Raw genomic sequence first — 23,395 nt, 5'->3', positions numbered from 1 at the left:
ATGTGTCAGACAAATATGACCCCTGAGATAGTACCCTGCACTGTGAATCTTCTCAGTGAGCATCGATTAACAACAATCAAAAGCAAGCACAGATGGCAAGTTACAGATGTCTAACGAGCTCATGAGGTCATGGACAAACTGAGAGAATTTTTTTAAAAAAAGAAATTGGTGACGCTTAATAATGTTTCAAATAAAAGAACTCATTTTATGTAGTTCAAATAGTCAAAAGAAATATGATTTTACAATAATAATTTGTTTGTGGCACCTTAAAACGGACAATTCTTTAATGATTTTTTAGTAAGATAATTGTATTTCATCTACGCACACAGTCTCTCTCTCTCTCTCTCTGGCATACTGTGGTAAAATCAGCTCCTCTTCATAACCTAGTCAACGGGTTCTGCTGACCTACCTCACCAAGGTCTGGTTGTGCAGATCCCACACGGCGATATTGCCATCACTGCAGCACGAGAAGCAAACCTTGGAGTCGGGGCTGATGGCCAGGGCATAGCAGGCGGGGGCTGAGGATGTCAGCTCTGCCTTGATGCGTGGGGTCGGAGCCGCCAGGTCCCAAATGGACAGAGTACTGGCTTCCCCTCCTACAATTAGGGTGCGCCCATCAGGGAGCAATCTGCAGGAACGGATGTAGTTATCCCTGTTCTGTAGAGACAAAAACCATCAAGAGATTACTCATGAGGAAAGGAAAACAGCATTAACATGAAAGCAGAAATCCATAAAAGTATTGTGTTCCCTCCTGGTTTAATGAGCCATTTATACTTATGACAATGATAAAGTAGATTAATGCTAGAAAATTACATGAAATTAGGGAAGTACTTAAACTTGATGTACAAAACTGAGTACTGAGATATTTAATCTTAATTAGTACCAAACTGCAAAGATCTAGATCCACTCCCACCATGACCAAATTAACCAACTGCCTGTGTCATGTGCACACAGACAGACACATGAGGATACTAGTGCAGGTGATTGCACAGTCCTGCAGTATCCACACCGTAAAGTCTGATATACTCAGACTTGGCTCTGCTACTGAAAGGTCCTATTACTACTGCCAAGAAGGTGTCAGGAAGGTAAAGACACCTAGCCAGCCGTCTGTTCCTTTTGCCTGGACTTGCATTATATGATGAAAGGACATTAAGGGTGTGATGAAAGCTTCACTATTCAGAGGCAAGACTCCATCAAGGAGTCTTAAGTAACAGGAAAGAAAAATCCTCCCAACTGGTATGGTTACAAGAATCTTATGTACATTTAACATTGTACATTGATTTAGCCTCAATGCTACAGCAAAAATTCCACTGCTGGTATAAGGTAAGAAACCACACTGAAATTTCCCATGCAACTCAAGATAAAGCCAACAAAGCAGCTACGGGACTGTCTAGGGTTTGCCACATGAAGTAGTGAGTTACTCTTTACATGTGACAGATGACGAAATCTGAAACTGTTGTGTGGGTTCTTAATTTTCTTAACTATCAGAGAGGAAAACAAGTGGTTTGCCTTTACCCATGGGAGGCAGGGTTAATGAAAACTGTACTGGTGCATGAGCCACATGTGAAGAACTGGATCATTCTGCCTCAAGGAACTGAAAGTGGACACGCCTCCAAGTGAAAGACCACAAACCACCTACGACCAACTACCCACCTGGGATGATTACTTGTGTTATTCATATAGCCAGTTCCCTATCATTCCTTCCTGTTTTCTGAATGAAATTCTAAGTCTCGTTCATCCGCCTTCACTTACCAGACAGTCGAGCTGAGAGACAGGACTCTTATTGCCAGGGTGGCTGATGTCCCAGACTTTGACGCAGCCCTTCCCACCCGTGTACACATGTCTCGTGGGGTTGCTGATGGTTACTGCACACACCACTTCTCCGTGGTTGAGAGTGTTGATCTGGCGAGCATGTCGGGGGATTCCGGGTCCAATGAGGGCGTCGGGAGGAAAAGGGACAGGCTGCATCTGACCATCTGCACTAACGTGGAAGGAGTATGCTCTAAGGCAAGGGAGAAGAGAAAAGATAGGAAGAGGAGAATGTAAGTGTAATGACATGAGAAATAAAATATTTTCAGTGCTAATTTGCAAATCTAATTTACCCACATGGTGGGGAAAAAAAACAAGGTTTTTAGAGAATGCAGCTAAATCTACTAACAAATCTAAGGCTGACTCTATAAGCTGCTATGTGACAGCAGCACTTATTTAGCTTCTGTGAACTTTGGTTCTAATGTCTAAAAAGAAAAGAATGCTTCCTATACCTCAAAGAGAATTAAATAAGATAATCAATGTTAAGTACAGTCCCTATGCTTTCAGGGGTACCCTATAAACAAGTATTGCCTTCCACTTTGAGTGAATCCTGGGCCTGCAATGAGATTTTGCCTCTATACCAATTGAGTTAAGCAAGTGACTTACTAATAGAAATAAGTAAGCCAAGGTCTCTAGGATTAGATGTGGAAATGGCCAATGTTTGCAAAAATAAATAAATAAATACATAAATAAAACCTTATGTTAATATCTTGATCAGACTCGACAATTACAAATCCTAGTAGAACCCAATGGAATGAGAACTGGAAAAAGCGTTTTGGGCAGCAGTCCCAGAGGCTCACCTGTGATGAGTACCTATCAGCAGCTAGCTCCATCTCTAGCTCATTTTCAGGGAAAGCCCTCAGGTTGTGGAAGCATTTGGTTCTAAAATGCAGCTTAAGTCAGAGTACTTCCCTCAATAGGCTCATCTTTATTTTAAGAGCACTTAAGTCAGGCAGGGATTAGTCAGGCTGCTGCGATGGATACTGGGTTTCTGGAAGTAGGAGGTGCCGGAGGCAGGTGGGAGGCAGCTTGGCCTGTTCTGAGGGCTATCACGGGCAATAACCCCTTTTGGAAATTATGTCATTGTGTGTTGGCATGGAGCTTGGGAATGTGCTCTGCTTATGAGAAGAAGTTTACAAAAGACATACCTAGAAGACAGTACTTGAAGATACACAAATAGGGGTTTGGATCAAACTGTTGGGAAGCTTTAGGATCAAACTAAAACAGTTTAGGATTCCTTAAGGTAAAAAATCTATAGGCTGGTCCCATTCATCCAAATTCAGCCCATTGCTGAGGGTCCTCATCAACCACCAGAATGTTCCCAGACAAGATGAGGTATGCACTGTGGCTGTGAAGATGTGGGTGCAGGTAGGAGCAAGCTTCTGCTTTCTCTGCAGATGACAGAGAACTGTAAAAGAAAGTGGTACCTCTGACTTGCTCAGGTGGAAGGAGGCAGGAGGCAGGAAGCTGGGAAGTTAACACGTGGAGGATATTCCATGAGTCAAATCAGTAGGAACTAAAGACACACTGGACGTGTGATCTGAAAGAGGGATGCTAAGGAGGACTTTAGGGTTCAGAACACAAGTAACTAGGCAGACCACACTAACGGTGAAGATGACCAGGACCCATAACTCAGGGTTACATGTGAGGAGGTAAAGAATCTGGTTTTCTTAAACTTGAGGGCAGATGGAAATCCAAACAGCTATGATTCAGGAGAGAGGTCAGATTAGAACTCATTCACAAAGAAGACATAGCTGGAGCCAAGAAAAAAAAATCCTGGAGTAGAATATGCAGTGAGAAGAAGTGCACCAGATGTGGGAGCCGGGAGAATGCTGACATTTAAAGAATTCCCAGCAAGAGCAGTCGGGGAGGTAAATTATTAATAGAGGCAATGAAGTGGAAAGAGGGGGAAGATGGCCAACTTAGGACAGTTCATTAAGAGGTCCATCTGGTTACCATGGATTTCTCAAATATCTCAGCATGCTGAGCACTATGCTAAGGATGGGGGAAGAAAGAAACCCACATACCCTGTTCTCCGGAAGTTATGGCCTGTGGTGGGGAACACAGTCATTAGTGAGAGGCTCACTCAGGAACTATCAAAATGTCAGATGGTCAGTGCTATGAACAATAGAAGATCAATGGTACTGTGAGAATTTGACAGTGAAGAGGACAGGAAACAGCCAATGGGGCTATCAAATACAGAATGAGTGTAACATGATCTAAAGACAGAATGATGATAAGGACTATGGCAAATATGAAGGCAACAGTTAAGAGGCCATGCTTATTATCCACTCATTTAATATGGATAATATACGTTCTAGGTCAGGGGTAGGGAATTTGTGGCCTTCTAAGTCCTTAAGTGGAGCCTTTTGACTGAGAGTTTTACAGAATAAAACCTTTTATTTTTATTAACAACTTTTTGCCTTTTATATTTTTATTTAATTTCTAAAGTGGATATACTTAAAATACCAAATAAAATAAGTTTCGATGAAATAATCCTCCCATATTGACCTGCACAATTAGAACATTAGTAAAACATGAGGGCTAAGCTGACTGCTGCTATGCTCATGATTTAGTTCTAACTTCCCCTGCCTGACTGGCACCACTACTGTATATGGCAGGTTGGTGAGGGCCAAGTACACCAATCTGCTATCACTTTTGACAATAGGGCTCTGTGTTTCTATTTAAAGTGGAATTTATGAATAGATGCACAGCTTGACAGTATTTTTAATTGTGTCTGCTTAACAGCCCATCATGTCAAAGAAGACCAAGAGAACACAGAAGGGAGAAAATGGGTTTTTTAATGAGGATTGGGAATTGCATTATTATCTTGTTTCTGCTAAAGGTAAGATGATTTGCTTGCTTTGTGATAACACTCAGAAGGACCCCAAACACTTTAAATTAAAGGGAGAAGCACAAGGCTGTATTGCAGAAAATAAAAGATAAAAAAACAAAAGCAAAGAGAGACAATTTTTACAAGCGGCAGTATCACCTGGAAATAATGCCACAGAAGCAACTTATAAAGTAGCTTATATATTTGGGGAAAAAAGGGAAGCCATTCAGTGATGTAGATTGTGAAAGGATGCATCATCAAAGGTGTAGGATGCTTAGACCCCAATAATGTTTCAAAGTACAAACTGCCTCTTTCAAGGAGAACTATAACCAATTAGCAGCATGGATTAGCCTTCAACTTAACACAACTTAAATACAAGACAATACTTAAAAAGGAAAACATACATTATTCAATCACTTTGGATAAATCAACTGATACTACCAACTCTGCTGGTTTTATACTTCATTCAGTTCGTAACAGAAGATTTTCTTTGCTGCCAAGAGTTATACCCATTTTGGGCACCCTAGTGCACAGGGAATAGATATCTTCAACGATTTGCAAGACAGGTGTTGTGAAGTGGGATTGAATTTGGTACATTTAGTGAATGTATAGATAGTGCACCTTACATGACAGGAAACCACAAAGGATTTATCATGCAGATAAAAGAAGTCCCTATATAGTCTATATCAGGGGTGAAACAGATTAATATATAAATAGGTAAGTAACTTCAGATGGTGGTAAATGTTGTTAAACATAGTTGTGTACAGAAGAGAGTAGTGGGCACACGCTAAGAGCAGTGGTCAAGGACTACTCTGAGGACGCAGTGGAGGAGCTGAGAAATGGAGGAAGGACACAGGCCTTGAGAGAGTGTGTGTGTGTGTGTGTGTGTGTAACGCATCAGTGAGAAGGAACAGTTAAGTGCAAAACAAGCGAGGAAGCCAGAATGTACTGTATGAGTGAAGGGAGAGGCAGGGTCCGGACTAAAAAGGGCCTTGTAGGCTGTGATGAGTGTGGAAATGAACTCTAAGTAGAACAGAAGGCCATTTGAGACTTGTGACATGATTCAGTTAATGTTTTCAAATAATTTGGTTGTTGGGTAAAGAATAAACTGTAGGTGGCAGAATAAAGACTAACTAGTCAGGGGGCTATTGAAGTTATCTAGGGAGATGGCAGTGGCTTAGGGACAGGAACAATCAGAAACAGAATTTGGAATTCAAAGGATCAGTTTGGTTGGGTGGAGGTACAGAGGTTGCACTGTATAAATGTTTGGATTCTGGAGGTGATACAGTTAGGGGTGGTAACAAGTTCTTCTTTATGAGCTTGTAAGTTATAGGCAACCGTGGTCCAAAGGGGCAGATGTTCACTAGAGACGAGATGGTCCGAGACCCACAATGAAGTTAGCGGGGGGATAGTCTTAAGGAGTATCAGAGTCAACCAGGATGACGGCAGGCCCTAACTAAAAGGAGACTCTTAAAACCATGTGTCAAGTCTAACATATGGAGAAACAGCCCAGAAAAGGTCAAGTGGGGTACTCAAATGGTACAAGCATGAAAAACAGCAGGATTTTCACAAAAGGGTAGAGGAGTTATCTTTTAGAAGAGCCTGGGGATGTGAAGCAACCACAACCCTTAACAATTCCCCTACTGGCCCTGAGGCCAGTAAAGGAAGTGAAAGGCCACCCTTAGAGGGCTGCAGGTAAGAGGGGTGACCCCAGGAGAGGGCCAGGTTTCAGACTAAGTAAGGAGGGGAAGGTAGTGATGCTTATAAAGGCTAAAATTCTAGGGGAAGACAACTGAGAAAAGGGGTAATTGATTTAGCAATTAAGAGGTCATGAAGACTAAATCTTAAAGGAATGAAAGGTTATTCCAAGTTTAGATGGTGTTATACATTCTTAATGATAATTTATTTGAAAAGATATCCTGTACTCCTCTCCAGAATCACTAAATGGTTTTTAAAGAGCCTTGAGAATTTAAATTTTTAAGAAACGAGGCACACAATTCCTTCAAAGTCTTCAATAGGACATTTTATAACTCAGCCATAACCACTCTGTGAGCACCTATCATGTTCTTGGAACTTTCTTTTAAAGAGTCCAAGTAATTTCCAAGAGCCTGCTTTTTCGTCAAGGACATAATATAGCCCTGTGTTTGCTATTAATATATATAAAAGATACTTAGAACAGGGGGAAAAAGCTCTAGTATATACCTTTCAGATTTCAATGATTCTTTGCTTGTACTACTAGCAAGAGTCCTAGAATGTATAAAATCAACATTTCTAGCAATCAAAGACTATTCTCTGTCAAATTAAATACATCAGTATGTATTAAGTATCTCCTATCCACGTATTCATTCTAACATTAATGTCAAGCTAAGGTTACAAAATTAGGTGAGATACCTGGCCCTGCCCACAACTGGTTTATAATATAAGTATGCTGATACTAAGTACAGAAATGACTATGTAATTTAAAAAGAAAAAATAAAGTTTATGTTTCATGAGAAACATGGTACCAGAGATGGGTTTTTAAAGAATGGAAGGATTTTACCAAAGATAGAGGAACATGGAAAAAACAGTCCAGGTGGTCAGAATACAAGAGAACAGGACTCCAAAAAGGTGAGGGGAAATGATCTAGGAGACCCATGGACTGGCTTTAATTCAAGAATTCATTTATGTAATAACAACCCCTCAATCAGTGACTGAAGAATCTACCCAAGCACTGTCTGACAAAATAAACAAGATCTATTTCTTTATATCAATATAATGCTACAAAAGAAAGGGCTGAGAATGCTAAGCTGAGATCTTCCCAGAATGTGGTGAAGGGTTTTCTAAGGGGTATGACATTACTAGGCAAAGCCGTTCATAAAATAAACATGGTAGCAAGAAGTAGGATGGACAAGAGGAATAATAAACAATTATTATAATAATCTAGTTCAGGGGACCTAAACTAAGCACAGGTGAGGATGGTAAGCTAGAAGAAATAGTGGGTATACGATTCTGTAGTACTTAATAAACTGTGAGCAGAGAACCAATCGTAACTGAGTTTCTGATCTCAGGAAACAAGAAACAAGGTACTAGTAGTTATAAAATAGGAGGGAAAGGGGTAGGACAAATTGGAAGGAAGACACTCTAGACAAGTATTTGACTATAATACATTTGAAGGCCAAGAAACACACACTGAAGATGCCTAGATGAGACATCAAATAAATAACATGGAACTAGAAACATGGAACTGAAGCGAAGAGGGTATGGGAGTCAGAGAAATACAGTAATCTTCACTCTCCTTGACACACACACACCACTGGTGAAGCTACTAAGAGTTAAGAATGGCTCTCCAGCAAAAATGGTGCCAAGAACAGTGAAAGAAAATTTTAAGTTTGAACTTCTGACAGAATGGACTTTTTGGGCAATCCCAGCACCTGCAATTTCCTCTTTTTCAAACATGTGCACTTAAGTAATTATTCTAACTGATCATCAACATTCAATGAAGACCCAGAGTATCTAAAAAAGGTCCTTGGCCTTCCCACCTACAACTCATTTTACTCTGTTTAAGAGGCCCAGTTCTGCTATGTTGTACTCATCTCTCTAATGATTCAGAACACTTTCTCCAAATTTTCAGTATCTCACAAAATGGAACCAGACCGCCAATATACAATTAGAAGTCTGGAGGGCGGTGCCTGTGGCTCAGTGGGTCGGGCATTGGCCCCATATACCAAGGGTGGAAGGTTAGGACCTGGCCCTGGCCAAATTGCAACAAAAAAGTAGCCAGGCCAACGTTGTGGCAGGTGCCTATAGTACAGCTACTTGGGAGACTGAGGCAAGAGAATTGCCTAAGCCCAGGAGTTGCTGTGAGTCTGGGTATTTTGCCTTTGTGGTATTATAGAAAGCCAGGTTCTAAGCAGCATAGGAACACACTAGTCAGACAGTCAACAATTCTTGATGGTTTTAACTATGTATTAAGTATTACTATCATTATGAAAATCTTGCTTTATAAAAACAAATACAACAGAGAAAGATTTATGAATTGTGAGCAGCCTGCAACCCGTTAACCTGAGAGCTTTTGTTTTTGCTGCATTCACATGTCATAACCCACACAATTAGTACTGTGGTTTTTGTCAATTAGTTGTACGCCATCCCCAGAAGTCTCATTTTAGTAGTCGTTGAGGGAGAGAGTCCACTTTTGGCGTATGCTGGAATTATACTACATTGTCATTCCAATTACATATGGAGTGGAACCTTTGCTAATTCATCTGAAGAGACAAGAGGATCCAATGCAAATTGTCAAATAAATGCTACTTTATTCATTAGTTTTTAACAAGCATTTAATTATAATTTTTGATAATATCTAGCAATTCATTTGGTAACAAGGAAAGAGACATACAACTGTTCTAAGTCTTCCCAGAGAAAGGCAGTTACTTTGTGAGTGTGTGTGGTGGGGGAGGCTATTAGGGAATTTATTATGTTTTAGCATACTTTAAAGTTTTCTATTCAACAATATCCACAAGACAAAGTTTCTTATGATCTGGAGAGCCGCATAATCATTATAATCATTTTTGGTATAAAAATCTGTAATTAAAGTATTTTACCTCTATATGCATATAAATGAATGTAAATTTCTCTTTCTTGAGGTCTTATTACACAAAGATACACTAATGACAAAAAACATGAATGTAATTTGCCCAATCATATCATCCTCACCTCCCTGGTTCACAGATGAGTAGAAAGCCAAGCTAAGCTCAGAAAGTTAAGAAATTGTGCATGAAGTCACTCACTTTTCCCTGTGGTCCACTCTTAAGAGTCAAAATTCAAACATGGACCTGCCACATTTCTGAACCCATACTCTGTTGACCATTGAATTTTGGTATTCCTAGTGCGGTGTCATCTGCCAACGGCATTAAATTCAACCCTATCACTCCCACATACAAAATATGAAATAACATTCCAATTCCTTAGTTTACCTAACAGGATCTTAAGCCAAAAGCCAAAAGCCAAAACTGGAGGAAGAAAGGGGAGCGCGACTCATTGCCCAGAAGCACATTCTGAATCAGACCGGCTATGACTATAGTGGTTTAACCGGCCAAACCCCCTAAACCAGTGGTTCTCAATCTTCCTAATGTTGCAGCCCTTTGACAGTTCCTGTGGGTCGTGACCCACAGGTTAGGAACCAGTGCCAAACCAAGACTATCACTGCTTCTTTAAATAACACTTTATACGCTTATACTTTTTGTGGCCTCAGAGCCACAACTGAGGCAGAAAGTATCACTTCATTCTCTCCAGTAGTTATCTGGTATCTCTGGGTACAACTGCTGGTTACCTAAGTGGTTAACTATGAAAAAGGATGGTACTTCTTCCCTAAAGGGCGTCTATCTCCCCTTTAAGCTCATATAGAATTCATAGGTATATGAGTCATTATTTGATTAATCCCTATGACCTTGTTATTTAGTCACTGTTTAAAATACACTCAACTTTCACCTTCAAATACAACAGACTTCTTGGTCAATAAGACTTGTCAGTTAGTCAACAACTATTTGCAGAACACACACAGGTACACAGAATTTTATGCTAATTGATATTTATACCTTCAAGTCTCAAGGAACTCAAAATCTAATTTGCCTTGTTTCTCTTATTAATCAGTCAAATATTTACTGAGCAACTTGGCTATGGAACTTGCACTGTGTTTGATGCAATAAGGAAGTTTAGGATAGAGTCTGCAGAGAACTAAGTTTTGAAAGGAGGAGCCAAGAATCTGATTCATGAGATGGAAAGTAAAGAAAGGATCAAGGTCAGGCATGTTCAACCCTAAGGAAACAGGGAACATGGGGAGAAAAAGAGGATACACAAGCAATGAGAAGTCAGAGAAAGGGGAGATGGCATACATTCACTCATCCATTTACTGAACAAACATATATTGTGAGGGCTACGAACCAGGTGCTATTCGAGGCAATGGAGTAACTTCTATAACTGAATAGCAGAAAAGTTCTGCTGTGCTCTCATATAGTCAGGTGTGCAGAGGAAGATAATGGCGAAAAGTAAGCATTAAAAAGGAAGGGGAATAGGGAAGAATAATCAGGAGGATATTTCAAATAAGGTTGTCAGGGCAGAATACTGATAAGATGATGTCTTAGACAACTAAGACAGACAGTAAGTCAAAGAAAAGGTGTTACAGGAAGAAGGACTAATAAGAGCAAAGGCTTCAAGGCAGGCAAGCCTCTGGGAGACAGGGCATTTAGTTACTCTTGAGCGTCAAGTGTGGACAGCACTGGAGACTGGGAGGTGGCATGCACACAGTGTACAGTGATAGAGCTATGAGCAAACATATACATGTGACTAACAAGGCAAGGAGGGTCTGCTTCCCAAAAGAGAGGAGAGAGAAAGCCAGGGATTTTAAAGGAAATGCCCCTGTTACTTTACAGTAAAAGTCTTCATGTCTAGAAAGATAAAGGCAATAAGCAAACAACTGTGCTTAGTTAGTAACAAAAGGGTGCACTGGATTAAAATAAAGGATTTGGAACGAGATATAGAGATCAGAATGTACAAACAAGGAGGCGGCAACAACTGATGTGTTGCATTTTGTACTTCATAACTCAAGGAGGATGTGAATGCAGACTCTAGATGCCCAAAGCACAGTATTGGAAGCCAATAGAGCAAGTCGCCTTTTCTGAAAACAGAACTGAGCATAACTGCACTTATTTCCTTTCAGCCTTTGAAGTTTAGCATGTCTGCTTCCAATATATTCAAATTTTAAGCACCCAAGTTTGCATATAATAATCAAACTTTTTGAACAACAAGTTGCCTTGAAATCAGCAATAGACGCACAGAAGCCCTGCCTGCTGCTGGAGATCCCTCTGTTATTTGCATTCCCACAGTAAAGCTTAAGATTCTAAACTAAACATACAAAACCCCCTACTTCATTACCTCTCTCCTTGTGCTAAAAGAAAAATACTTTGTAAGGTAAAAAATGCAAACCACAGGAAGACCTCACCCTCCCCCACTATCATCTAGCAATGATCAAAGTCAAATGGGCCACCAAGGGACCAGAGTTTAGCATGCAAACAACACAGAGACACAAAAGTACTCACGGTTTTCCTCCCGGAATGCCTGTCAAGTTTGGAGGTATTGCTGGCACACGCATGTGATGATGTGGATCAAATCCCACCTAGAATTTTTCCAAGCCAAGTAACAAAAACATGCATAGTTACACATTAACCCATTTCACTCATAAAAAAATCTATTTTAAAATCTGGGAGACTATATTCTTTAAAAATAAGATTTTAGATAAGAGATGTATACAGAAGTATTTATTGCTGAAATGACAGGATGTTTAGGATGGTAGCGTACTGAGAGGTGAAATGTACACAAAAAAAATTATACTAATTATCGAAGCTCATGATAGAAACAGAGGGTTCATTATATTCATTACACTATGTGATAATTTTGTAGTTTTAAAATTTCTAAAACTAATTTTTTTAAAGACATAAAATAACAACTTCCTTACCTTACAAAAGATGGATCTCCAGACATAATTACATGTAGCTTAATTTATAAATATACATATAGATATATGACAACTCTCTGAGCTCTGAAATATATTTGTAATAGCCCAAAACGTACCACGGGTGATCTCCCGTAGGCGGCGGCAGCAGCAGCAGCAGCAGCAGCTGCACTCATCTGGGGGGAGATGTTGTGCAGCCCAGCATAGGCAGCTCCAGGGCTGGTCAGCTCTCCATTCATCCCAGCATGGGGCACAATCCCGAATGGGGTTGGATATGGACAAGGTACTGCCATTGGGGTCCTTAGGCTCGAGGCTGCACACCCAAATGGAAGGAAGATAAAGAATGACCAAGAACACAGGTACCGCTATTGAAGACATTCTTAGATATATTAAAAATAGAATCCATGATTGAATGAGCCTATTTTAACATTTTTCAAAAGTAATTCAAAGCTTCCTATGAGTTCGTTCATTCACATTATTTTACTGACCACCCACCATGTGTCAGACAGGGTTGGTGTCAGACACTTGGTTCAGGTTAAACAATTCTGCCTAACAAGCATTCAATACTGGTCATCAGTAGTTTTACTTTATCACACTCTTTAAATTGCTTTGAAGTCTTTCTAAATTAGAAGCATAAATATATACCAATAAATTTTTCTTACTCACCCAAGGGGTCAACTCCTGGTGGTTTTCCAGGTACAGGCCTCAATCCAGGAGTAGAGTTACTGCCTGGGGTGGGCGCATCACTTCGTGGAGTAGGGGTATTAGACTTTGAAACAGGAGTAGTAGATTTTTCATTCTAATAAGAGATACAATGAAATACAACAGCAATTAGAATATGCTTTTAATAATAATACTAAACATGGAACAGGGAAAGAAGGGGGAAAAAAAGGAAAAAAGGAGGAGAAAAAGAAAAGAGGTTCTTCAGCTTGGGCCTTTCATTTCTAGGAAACTGGTCCAAGTCAGACAGATGTAGAATGAGGATGACAAACCCTGATTCCCTGACTGTGATTGGCTTTAGTAAAGACTGAGCAGCTTAATGTTGGGCTCCTGGTAGATTGCTCACATCACAAGAGGCTTCCTGGTCAAAAGGTCCCATTAGAAAAAAGATCTAATCCTGAATTGTCAGAGGGACTCAGTACACAGCAGATGTCATTAAAAGGCCAGAAGGCCAAGAATAAACAACAGGGGAAAAACTTAATCGAGCTCTCTCTTAATTTGCAGAGGAATTGAGGGATTTCTTTTCCTTAAACTATGAATTCTAGAAGAAGTTATCTGAGAACTAGTTTGCCTTTTTTTTTTTTAAGATGCTGTGTTACAAGAAAATAACTGGTGAGTATAAAAGAAGATGTACTACGCAAAAATGCAATTAACTAGATAGCCACAGAAGAAGAAGGTGCAGAGAGATTATCCTGACTCATTTTTGCATGTGTGATTTGTGGTCTCAGTCAAGGTAGATGTTTGTAAATGACAGATTACTTTTTAGATAGGAAGGGAAAATTATTATAGTCATATATAGCTTGGTAATTCAAACAAAGCTAGCAACAAAATCAAACCAAACTAAATTTACCATAAATTTAGCAATTTTACAAAAATTTTACAATTTTTACAAAAGCCATCTCTGTAACCTCAAGGTACATTTTTCATCTTTACTAAGATAGATCCCTCTTCCATCATAGCAGAAAGTATCACAAAATAAACACCTATAACCGACAAGTTAGTAAACTTATTCTGCTCCAAGCCTAATATTGAAATTAAATACCAAACATAAACATACATATAAAAGTCCTAGAGAAAAATGTGAAAAATTAAAAAAAAAAATTTAAGATCAAAATCAAACCCAATCTCAAAACAGGCACCACTCAGAAAGACGGTAAAGAGCTACTTACAAGGCTAAGTTCTTTGGATTTGGAGGAAGGAGTACTGCTGGAAGATGCAATAGAGGCTGGACTAATGGGGGCATCTTTCTTGAGCAGGCGTGTCTTGTCCAGGCCATTCTCTCTCGGAGAATGTGCCGGGCTCCCTCGAGGGGAAGATGGATCCTACAAAGGAACATCATGGGTAGTAACGCAGCACAGCACATTCACAATGCTGGGGTCCTTGAATGTGGACATCTCTAGCCAAAAGCATTTAATAGCTTAGAAGTACAAAATGTTCTGGAATAGATAACAAGATTCACTGAAACTGCCCAAGAAAATACTGTAATATTTATAGTACTTATTGAAAACCAAACCCCCATCAATCTGCAGATTACTTGTCAATACAATCTGTAGGCTGACCACAGGTATCTGGTATACATACACTGTGGCAGAAAGGACACTTAAGATACTTCACAGAAAAGAACTGCCACAAAAAAGGACCAGTAACTTATACACAACCAGTAACAGACAATTTTTTATGTAAATAAAAAGTGAGTCCCTTTAAGAAATTAAGAAAAACATTTTAAATATTAATTGTGTGGACACTGGCCTTCATTATAGATGTGTAAGAGCAAGAAATTAAAGTAGCCACAAACATACCTCATTGGAAACATCAACCACCAAGTTGTCATCACTCTTCTCACCGTCACTGTCCTGCATTGAGAAGTGAGAAGCATTACCTCCTCCCCCTTAAATACCACATCTTTATTCATATTTCCTCTAGATAAGTCCAGATTACTTCATCATCTTATGAAAATGAACTGCACCAATCAATGTTAAAGCACTTTAAACATACTATTTTCTTCTTTAATCCACATAACAACGTTACAACCTCGAGTTGAAAAAGTTGGAATTGATGGCTTGTTTATTCCTTTAGAGTAGAGGCTTCAAACTGGCATGCCCAGGATAAATCCAGCCTACAGATTGGTGTGGTTTGGTCTATCAGTGTTTTTAAAAACTGAGTTAGTAGCCACGATGTTAAAATGAGGAGGTAAAAATCCAGATTCCCAGGTTTTCGTGGGGCCTACAGCCCTCCTAAGCCTTCCAGCAGAGGAAGATGAGCAGAGCCCACCTGTCTCCACACCACTCCCATCCAGCTTGTCCCCTTTCACTCAGGGACCTGCCCAGAAACCAGCACAAATGAGCTTTCCGCCATGCTAGTGACAATCTGGATCTACCAAACTTGATGCGTATGAATCCACTTTAACAAATTTTCTATGATTTTACATTTTCCTTAATATTTCTAGCTAATCACATAAAATTAGACCACTTTGAAATATATAGGGGGGAGAAAATATACTTATAGAACAACAGTTCCTGTGGGTTGTGACCGACAGGAACTATATTAAAGGGCTGCGGCATTAGGAATGTTGAGAACCACTATTATAGAAATAATAACATGCCCACGTCTTTTATTAGCTACCAGATGAAGCACTCTATTCTCTCACATATACGTGCTCCTGTATACACATTGGCTTCAGCTCACCAATGCAGACGGAGCTATAAAGGCAATAAATATGTTCAAGGATGCTGTCATTCTATGTTCTAGAGTTGGCTGGTAATAGTCAAAGGGCAAAATGGTTGCTGATAAAAGCAAGGCAAGCTGAGCCTCCCTTAAACCAAAGTGAATGAACTTACGTAACGAGCTGCAATTTCCTTTTCTTCAGTTTTCTGCTTTTTGCTCTCCGAGGAGTAGTCTGTGGAGTTTCGGTGCTTCTCAGCACCTCGGAAACTGGCTGATGGGGATACCGAAGAGCTCTGGAATTAGAAGTGAAACAGGGTTGAGAAACTATCACCCCTTTAATAGAGTGACTTTTTTAGTTACTTAAGACTCTTTCCTTTTTGTTCTTTTGTACACACTTGCAAAACTGTTAAGAGGAGACAGGTGGATGGGAGGAGATGAAAGAGAAGAAGAGAACAGAGGTACAGAAAAAGATGAGGGAAAAAAGACAAGGAATGGGAAAAAAATGAACAAGGTTAAGAGGAGGCAAAGAGATGGGATAGTGGGAAGAGTGGAATAAAAAAGGGTGTCAAGGGGCAGTGCCTATGGCTCAAAGGAGTAAGGTACTAGGCCCATATGCCAGAGGTGGCGGGTTCAAACCCAGCCCTGGCCAAAAAAAAAAAAAAAAAAAAAAAAAAGGGTGGCAGGGAGAGTGTAAGCTCAGAAGAGAATGAGTTTGGTCCCAAAGATATGTTTGCATGGTACAGCTGAAGCACTGTTAGAAAGTTGGGCAAGAAAGCAGATACACGAGAAAAGGGCAGGAAGAAAAGGAGAGATTTTTCTTTCTTTCTTTCTTTTTTTTTTAAGCTTGCTGGCCAATGGAAGCCAGTCTTTCAAGTTTCAATAGAGAAACTATGAATATAGTTGAACTTAAGAGATAAACAGTAGTTCTTCGATGACAAAGGAAGAGAGGTACTCTTGGGGAATTTAAGCAACCAAAAGTGGTGCTCATATGACAGGAAGGTCTTATTTACAGGTTTTGCCCAGCCCCACAGCTTAAAGGCCTATAGCAGAGTGGCAAGAAAAATAACTCCAAAAATGAACATTATTCCTTTCTGACCCCCGCAGTTTTTTTTTACAGGCCTGCTCTTTTTAATTTCTAGAAATCCAGGAACCTTATAAGGCCAGGGAGTAGAGACAGACAGGGCAGGCCTCTTGGGATCATGGTCAGACTCAGGCCACATGGTGACCTATCTATCTGAAGCATAAAGAGTATGTCTGCCATAAAGGCCACATGATAACTGGCACATTTAGATGGTACAAGAGCTTAATGTCATGGATGAGAAGTGAAAAATCACTAATGGAAACTGGGATTAACGGTGGCGAGTGACGTGTTACAGGCAGACAAGAAGGAAGACCTAAGTAACAGCTAAGTGTCAGAGGGAGCTTGGTTGAGCAGGGCTGCCCTGTTGAAGGGCAGACAGCAAAGGCCTGAGTAGCAAAGTCACTAGGTAGGGCACCAGGGCAGGGCTCCCAAGTGTGAAATTAACCTAGCCCAGGGTAAGAAAAGAACAGTAGGAGAATAACTGAAGATAAAATGTCTAAGAAAGTAAGTGCTAGGAAGAACAAAGAATTTCCACCAAAACATCCTTGTCTGACATCCAAATCAATTATCTTCCTCATATGTAACTTTTGTTTCTTATAAGTCTAACTCTTGGAAGTTATTTTTTCCTTTATCCTAATCTGTTGTTAATAATTAACATTTATAAAGATATACAAAGTCTACAAGGGCCTCTTAAGGAACTATGGGAGATAGTTCCACATCCAGAATATCTGGCTCTATGTTCCATTTTATTTCCCCTGAACCATAATGCCACAGTTTCTTTTGTAGCATTTCTACATTTTCAAAGCACACTAGTAGAGGAAAATTGAGACATTTTCTACATCTTGATCTGTACAGCTACCAAGACATTAAGTGTTTGGCTCCAAAGGTACACAGGTAGGAGTTGTTTAGTTGGGGGGAAAGATGGTCCCAGTGAGTGGGTGCCCACTGCTAGGGCTGGGGTTTGGGGGGAAGGTCTCTAAACCTTTGCCTGCTGTGCTACTCCATTTTATACGAATACTCTGGAAACTGTATATACCAAACCCTATAACTATGCTCATTAAATGTTTAACCTTAAGGTTAGTGGCAAAAAAGATCACAGGCTTATTTAGTAAGGCTAAAGATTAAAGCAAAATATAACAAACCAAACAATTTTTTCAAATGACCTACATCTTGAGTTTTGTATGTCTCCACTGGTTCCCAACCTCAGTCCCAAGCTACAATGTTCGGTTTGACGCTTCTGCTTCACTTTTAGAAATTAACCCAACTGACAAGGAGGTTTTTATGATCACTGCAACAAGGTGTGAAAACATCACTTGTGCGCTACCATGTATTCTGTGCCAGAACCCCATTTCTAGTTTTTCCACTATACAATCTATCTTCACTTCTGGAATTCATATTTCCCAAAGAGAGATTTGGCCATTTCTCACTCCTCCTCAACAAGGACAGTTTCTTAATGTCAGCAGGGAGAAAATGGCTGATTTTCTAGGTCCTCATTCCATGCCCCAGCCTAGAGCCCTGGCCTTGTCTCCTACATCGGCACTGTGTGCTGGTGTTCCCCAAGGTTCCATGTATTTTCATTGTACCTGTGGCCTTTTCTCCTGACTATGGCAATGCCCATTCTCTTAAGACCCATCTTTTGAAATCCTCCTCGTCCTTCTAAGAACTAGCTCTAACGTCACCTTTTCAGAGATTCCTCAGATGCTGTCTGAAAGACTTAATGTCTCATTCCTCTTTGTTCCCTTAACATTTTGTTCTCCCATTAAGTGAAATACTCGCAATAAATTTATCACTATGTTTACAAGGCTATATCCCACTTCAGGTGGCGGGTTCCCCGAGAGTGGGGGCACCCAACATAAAGAGCATTAAAGAACTGCCCAGAAATGTTTTTGAACACAAAGAACTGAATATCCCCTCTGTACTCCTCAATCTTAATCTAAAATTCAGGTGATACTTTTCAGAGGGTCATTTGGATGAATAATCCCTAGAGTAAGAGTTTGCAGTGGTACCCTTGAAATTGGTAATATGACAAGCTTAGCACCTTCTTCACCTTTATTCCTTTATCTGCCTCTAGCTGCCTTCAATCCAACTAATTTGATATTTTACAAAAAGAAGAAAAACTGTATGTAGGTGATAAACAACTATTTGAGCACTTCGATTCTGATATACTATCCTGAAAGTTATCTCCACACTTTTCAAAAGAAATAATTAGGGTGGCGCCTGCAGCTCAGTGAGTAAGGCACTGGCCCCATATACTGAGGGTGACGGGTTCAAACTTGGCCCTGGCCAAACTGCAACAGAAAATAGCCAGGCACTGTGGTGGGCACCTACAGTCCCAGCTACTCAGGAGGCTGAGGCAAGAGAATGGCCTAAGCCCAAGGGCTGGAGGTTGCTCTGAGCTGTGACGCCACGGCACTCTACTGAGGGTGACACAGTGAGACTCTGACTCTAAAAAAAATAAATAAAAATACAAGTAAGAAATAATCTCTAAACAATTTCTGAAAATTAATACTAAATAGTAATGCCTATTTAGATTTTTATGCTTATTTACTAGCACATATGTACAATAAAATAGCTTTATTTTTCTTAAACTGGCTGCTTTTGATTGTACAGGCAGCATTTTTAAATTTTACTGTACAACAGAGTTACATGTTGGAGTTTCCTGGTAGCATGATAAAGTAGTTAATTATCACTAGCATTTAAAGGTTAAGCTGCACAATGGTACTCGGGCAATCAGCAATGTTCTAATAACATAATTGCTCTGGAATCAAATTGGAGTTGGCACTGACTGTCATCATGAATCTCAGAAGTCCACCATTCTGTCACCAGAAGGCCATTTGGATCTTTGCTGGGCATGTGCACAGGAGGAATTAAATAAACTGATAAAGGCATACTTTTACTAGAAAAGCTTTTTTATTTCTCTTATAACTCTAAACACAAATCTCTGGTCATTACTGCGCATGTATGTATTGTATGTATCTTGGCAAATCTGTTATGAATGAAGAATCATAGTCAGAAGCAATGGCTGATCCAGAGAAGGCAAAATATCATAAATGTGAACGTTTAGTAAAGCTCTGTATTATTAAAAAGTAAACACTCATACTGGCGCATTAAAAAAAGAACAGGGTAGATGTATTCAATTAAAGAAAAGGGGAAAAACAAATATGGAACAAAAAACAAGGAAAAAAATAATAAAAGTTTACAAGTCTTATGATACTGAAAGCCTAACTACTTTGGTAACAAAGGTAAGCTTTACAGACAGATATTCCTAATATAACAAGTCAGATTCTCATTTTAAAATAAGAAAATTCCAGACCCTAGTTTGAAGTCAGATAGAAAACTAATACTTCTCAGCAACTTGAAAGGGATAGCCCAGGCCCTGTTTCTGCCTTTACTCCTCAGCCACCTCAAGATCAAAGATGACCAAGTATGTGAAAGAATCCTATAAAGTAACCCCTTTCCCCTCAAAGAAGGTAGTGTTGTTATAATTAGCTAATTTTAATAACAGGGAGCATAGATTTTAATAGCAGGCAAGAGCATCTCTCTGGAGTCAGACTGCCTGGGTTTGAGTCTTGAGTCTTTCACTTAATAGCTGTGTAGCTGCAGGGATGTTGCTTAGTCTGGGATAACAGCACCTGGTCCTCACTCACTTAGGGCTGCTTTGAGGATACAAAAATATAATCCACATAAAGTAGAAGCCACAGTCCCAGACACATAGCCTTGCCCCTCAGCAACAGCAACTCGTTAACTTGTAGTCCAGCCCATTCTATGTACTACAGAGATTGGGACGGTGAGTGGTGAGCTCTAGGGGATTTTCTATTTTAAACCTCATCTAAGGACTATTCCAGACATTTGCATAGCATTTCCCCATAGCATCGATATTCAGATGGTTCATAATGATAGGGTTTCAATAAGCAGTTATTAACCAAAACACTTCTTCGACAATCACAACAAGATTGTGGTTCAATATAGCACTGAGACAGGGCTATAAATACCACCACCACAATGGACTTTCAAATTTGATTTCAAATGCACATCACGCTAATTCTGCTTTCCATTGGCCAAGGTGCAGTGTTCAGACTTTCCCAGCCACTTAGAAGATAATGACCAGGAAGAACATGCTAAAGGTCAAGCGGGCAAGCATGATCAAGAAGCCTAAAACTCATTTGCTATGCTCATCAGCTGTGGCCTTCAGAAACCTTATCTACTTGGTGACAAAGGGCAAATCAACTCTCAAACTGATGAAAGAGATAATGAGGTGGCAGAGAGCACCATGAAAATCTGGCTAGGGTGACTGCAGGTTGTGGGAGCTTCCCTTCACTCTCAAAAACAGTCCAGTTTAGATGATAAACTGTATCGTTATTCTAACTACAGGTCATTCAGCACAGGAATTCTCAAGCAGTCTGAGTCAAGGACAATTTCAATTGAGTTTATGACAGTGGGAGCAGGGAGGACAGAGACAGAGGCTGAGGATGACCACTGTAGATCTTTATTGAACCCCAAACTAAAGTCCTTAATTCTAATTTTCTCTGCAATCCTTCAGAAAAACAAAAGACCTATGTCTAAAACTGAAATGAATAGTGGTGATTTTCCTCAATTCAGAAAGTCAAAGGTATTGACAAAGATAAGCAGAGACTCAACACATTCCTTCTACTAGAAAAATTGACCTTCAGAAGGATGAGCTCTACAATCATGACTTATGCAGAGTCAATCATGTTCACTAGTCTTCAAAGCAAATTTTAAAAATACTTTCAGCAAGTTCTGAAGCAAAACTAATACCCTGAACAAACAAACCTATGTACACCAAACGAACATAGTACCATATCCCAGCAGCATTTCTGGTTAGATTTATCGTACCATACTATGGCAAGTGTTACTATTTCCATTTATAGAGCTCTTTATAACAGAAAAAAGCATTTAACATATATTATCTCATTTATAAGAGATAAATAGAGAATATCTCAATTGAAAAAAATTAAATAGAAAAACTTTAAGATGGAAATTATTTGGTCAAAATGCACAAAGGGACTCTTAACACTTGAAAATTTATGTAAATTAACGTAAAATTTATAGCATGCTGGCGGAAAAACTTAAATATGGGAGAGGTCTTAGCCACTCACTGGTATCAGTTTACTGCTCACTACAGTAAGGCTTTTTTATATAACCTGTTTAAGAAAGTCATTAAGAGCACGAACTGTATATAAACCTCACAAAAGTTGTTTTACAAATTAGCATAAATCAAAACTCACCTTCAAAATGAGTGGAACTTTGCTGAAGATCTGCCCTTGTTAAAAGATTTAACATAATCTTTTATGAAGTAATGAGTATTTCACTTTCCATAACATTACATGAATATATTCTTTATTATTTTTATCTCTCTACTACTCTCCTAGTAAGAGAAACTTGAGTCAAAAATAAATTTATTAGTCTGGCACAGTGTCTGATCCCTGCACTCTGGGCAGCTGAGGTGGGTGAAGTGCTTGAGTTCAAGAGTTTGAGACCAGCCTGAGCAAGTGAGACGGCTGTCTCTCAAAATAGCTGGCTGTATGTCCGGCACCTATAGTCCCAGATTCTCAGGAGGCTGACATAATAGAATCACTTGAGCCCAAGAGTTTGAAGTTGCTGTGAGCTGTGGAGCCACAGCACTCTACCTAGGGTGATAAAGTAAGACTCTGTCTCAAAAAATAATAAATTTATTTTGCAGATAATCAAAGTATTATCAAACCAGAGAAACTGATGGAAGAATGATTAAAAAGCAAGCCAGTGTCTACCTATAGGTCATGCTGTATGAGTATGAGAGTCACATAGTCCTGGATTCAGTATCAGGATGTAATGACCTTGGACAAGTTAAGTCTTCATTTTCACTCAAGAACTTCCTTAACAAGTATTCAATCCACTAAGCACAGAAACACATGAAATGTATTTCATGAAATACATACATTGAAGGAAGAAATATACACTGTATTTTTCAGTGCTCTGTAAGTCAAAATACTTAGAATATAAAAGTCTTACATAATTTTTTTCCTTCATATTGTGGAAAATATAGTACTTCAGTATTCAGTCAGCCCATGTTTTCATGGCCATGGTATTATGTATTACTTGGGCAGGATAAAATGCCCTAATAATTTATAAGGTATCAATAAAATTGATTTTAAATTAGAACATTATCTTAATGTCCTCTTGGGGCTTCAAGACTGTTATTTCCTCTTCCTGGAATAAAGCTGTTGGCTCTTCCCCAGAAATTTCATTAAATACAGTTACTTTAGCTAGCAAGCTGAGCTGCTGGAATCTGATGCTTTGATGCCACAAATATATAGGGCTGATAATCTTAGTAGGAGATTTTTGAAGGTGAGTTTTGATTTATGCTAATTTGTAATCTTGATAGCCAGTCTGCAAGTGGCCCAAGCTGGGGCCACAAAGAAAGCTACCAGGTGAACAAAAGGGGACAAATCAAAATAAATAAATAAATAAAATAAAAAAAAAAGAGGGGACAAATCTACCCCCTTACCACTGATAGAGAGGAAAACCCAAATCACAAGCTAAATTAATCAAGTTATCTCACTCGTAATTCTCGATTATTAGAGAAGGCACAGTCCATCACAAACTATAATAAAAATGATTAAGTGCACACAACTTTGTATTGCATACATTTTTTTTTAATTGAATGGTAACTATGTACATTAATGCACTTCTGGGGTACAGTGTGGTGTTTTCACACACAATCCGAAACACTTCCATCAAACTGGTTAACATAGTCTTCATGTCATTTTCTTAGTTATTGTGTTAAAACATTCATATTCTACTCTTA

The 23,395-nt window shown here is 39.3% G+C and overlaps 1 protein-coding gene across 4 annotated transcripts in view; it reads right to left on the bottom strand.

The window, feature by feature from the left end:
- LOC100948361 (transducin-like enhancer protein 4) overlaps positions 1–23,395 on the bottom strand; it is a 143,593-nt gene that overhangs the window by 5,668 nt on the left and 114,530 nt on the right. For all 4 annotated transcript variants that reach the window (XM_012813798.2, XM_003782968.3, XM_023508213.1 and 1 more), the window contains exons 9-16: positions 15,683–15,802; positions 14,645–14,698; positions 14,015–14,167; positions 12,792–12,924; positions 12,245–12,438; positions 11,713–11,789; positions 1,753–2,002; positions 410–657 (exon numbers count right to left, since the gene is read on the bottom strand). In XM_012813798.2, coding sequence (XP_012669252.1) covers positions 410–657; positions 1,753–2,002; positions 11,713–11,789; positions 12,245–12,438; positions 12,792–12,924; positions 14,015–14,167; positions 14,645–14,698; positions 15,683–15,802 — 1,229 coding nt within the window. The remainder of the gene's footprint in view (positions 1–409; positions 658–1,752; positions 2,003–11,712; positions 11,790–12,244; positions 12,439–12,791; positions 12,925–14,014; positions 14,168–14,644; positions 14,699–15,682; positions 15,803–23,395) is intronic.

This window comes from Otolemur garnettii, unplaced genomic scaffold (assembly GCF_000181295.1).
Source record: "Otolemur garnettii isolate 467f Iridium unplaced genomic scaffold, OtoGar3 scaffold00006, whole genome shotgun sequence".
Classification (NCBI taxonomy): Eukaryota; Metazoa; Chordata; class Mammalia; order Primates; family Galagidae; genus Otolemur; species Otolemur garnettii.
The sequence above is the reverse complement of the archived record's forward strand: the minus strand, read 5'-3'. Positions and strand labels throughout refer to the sequence as shown.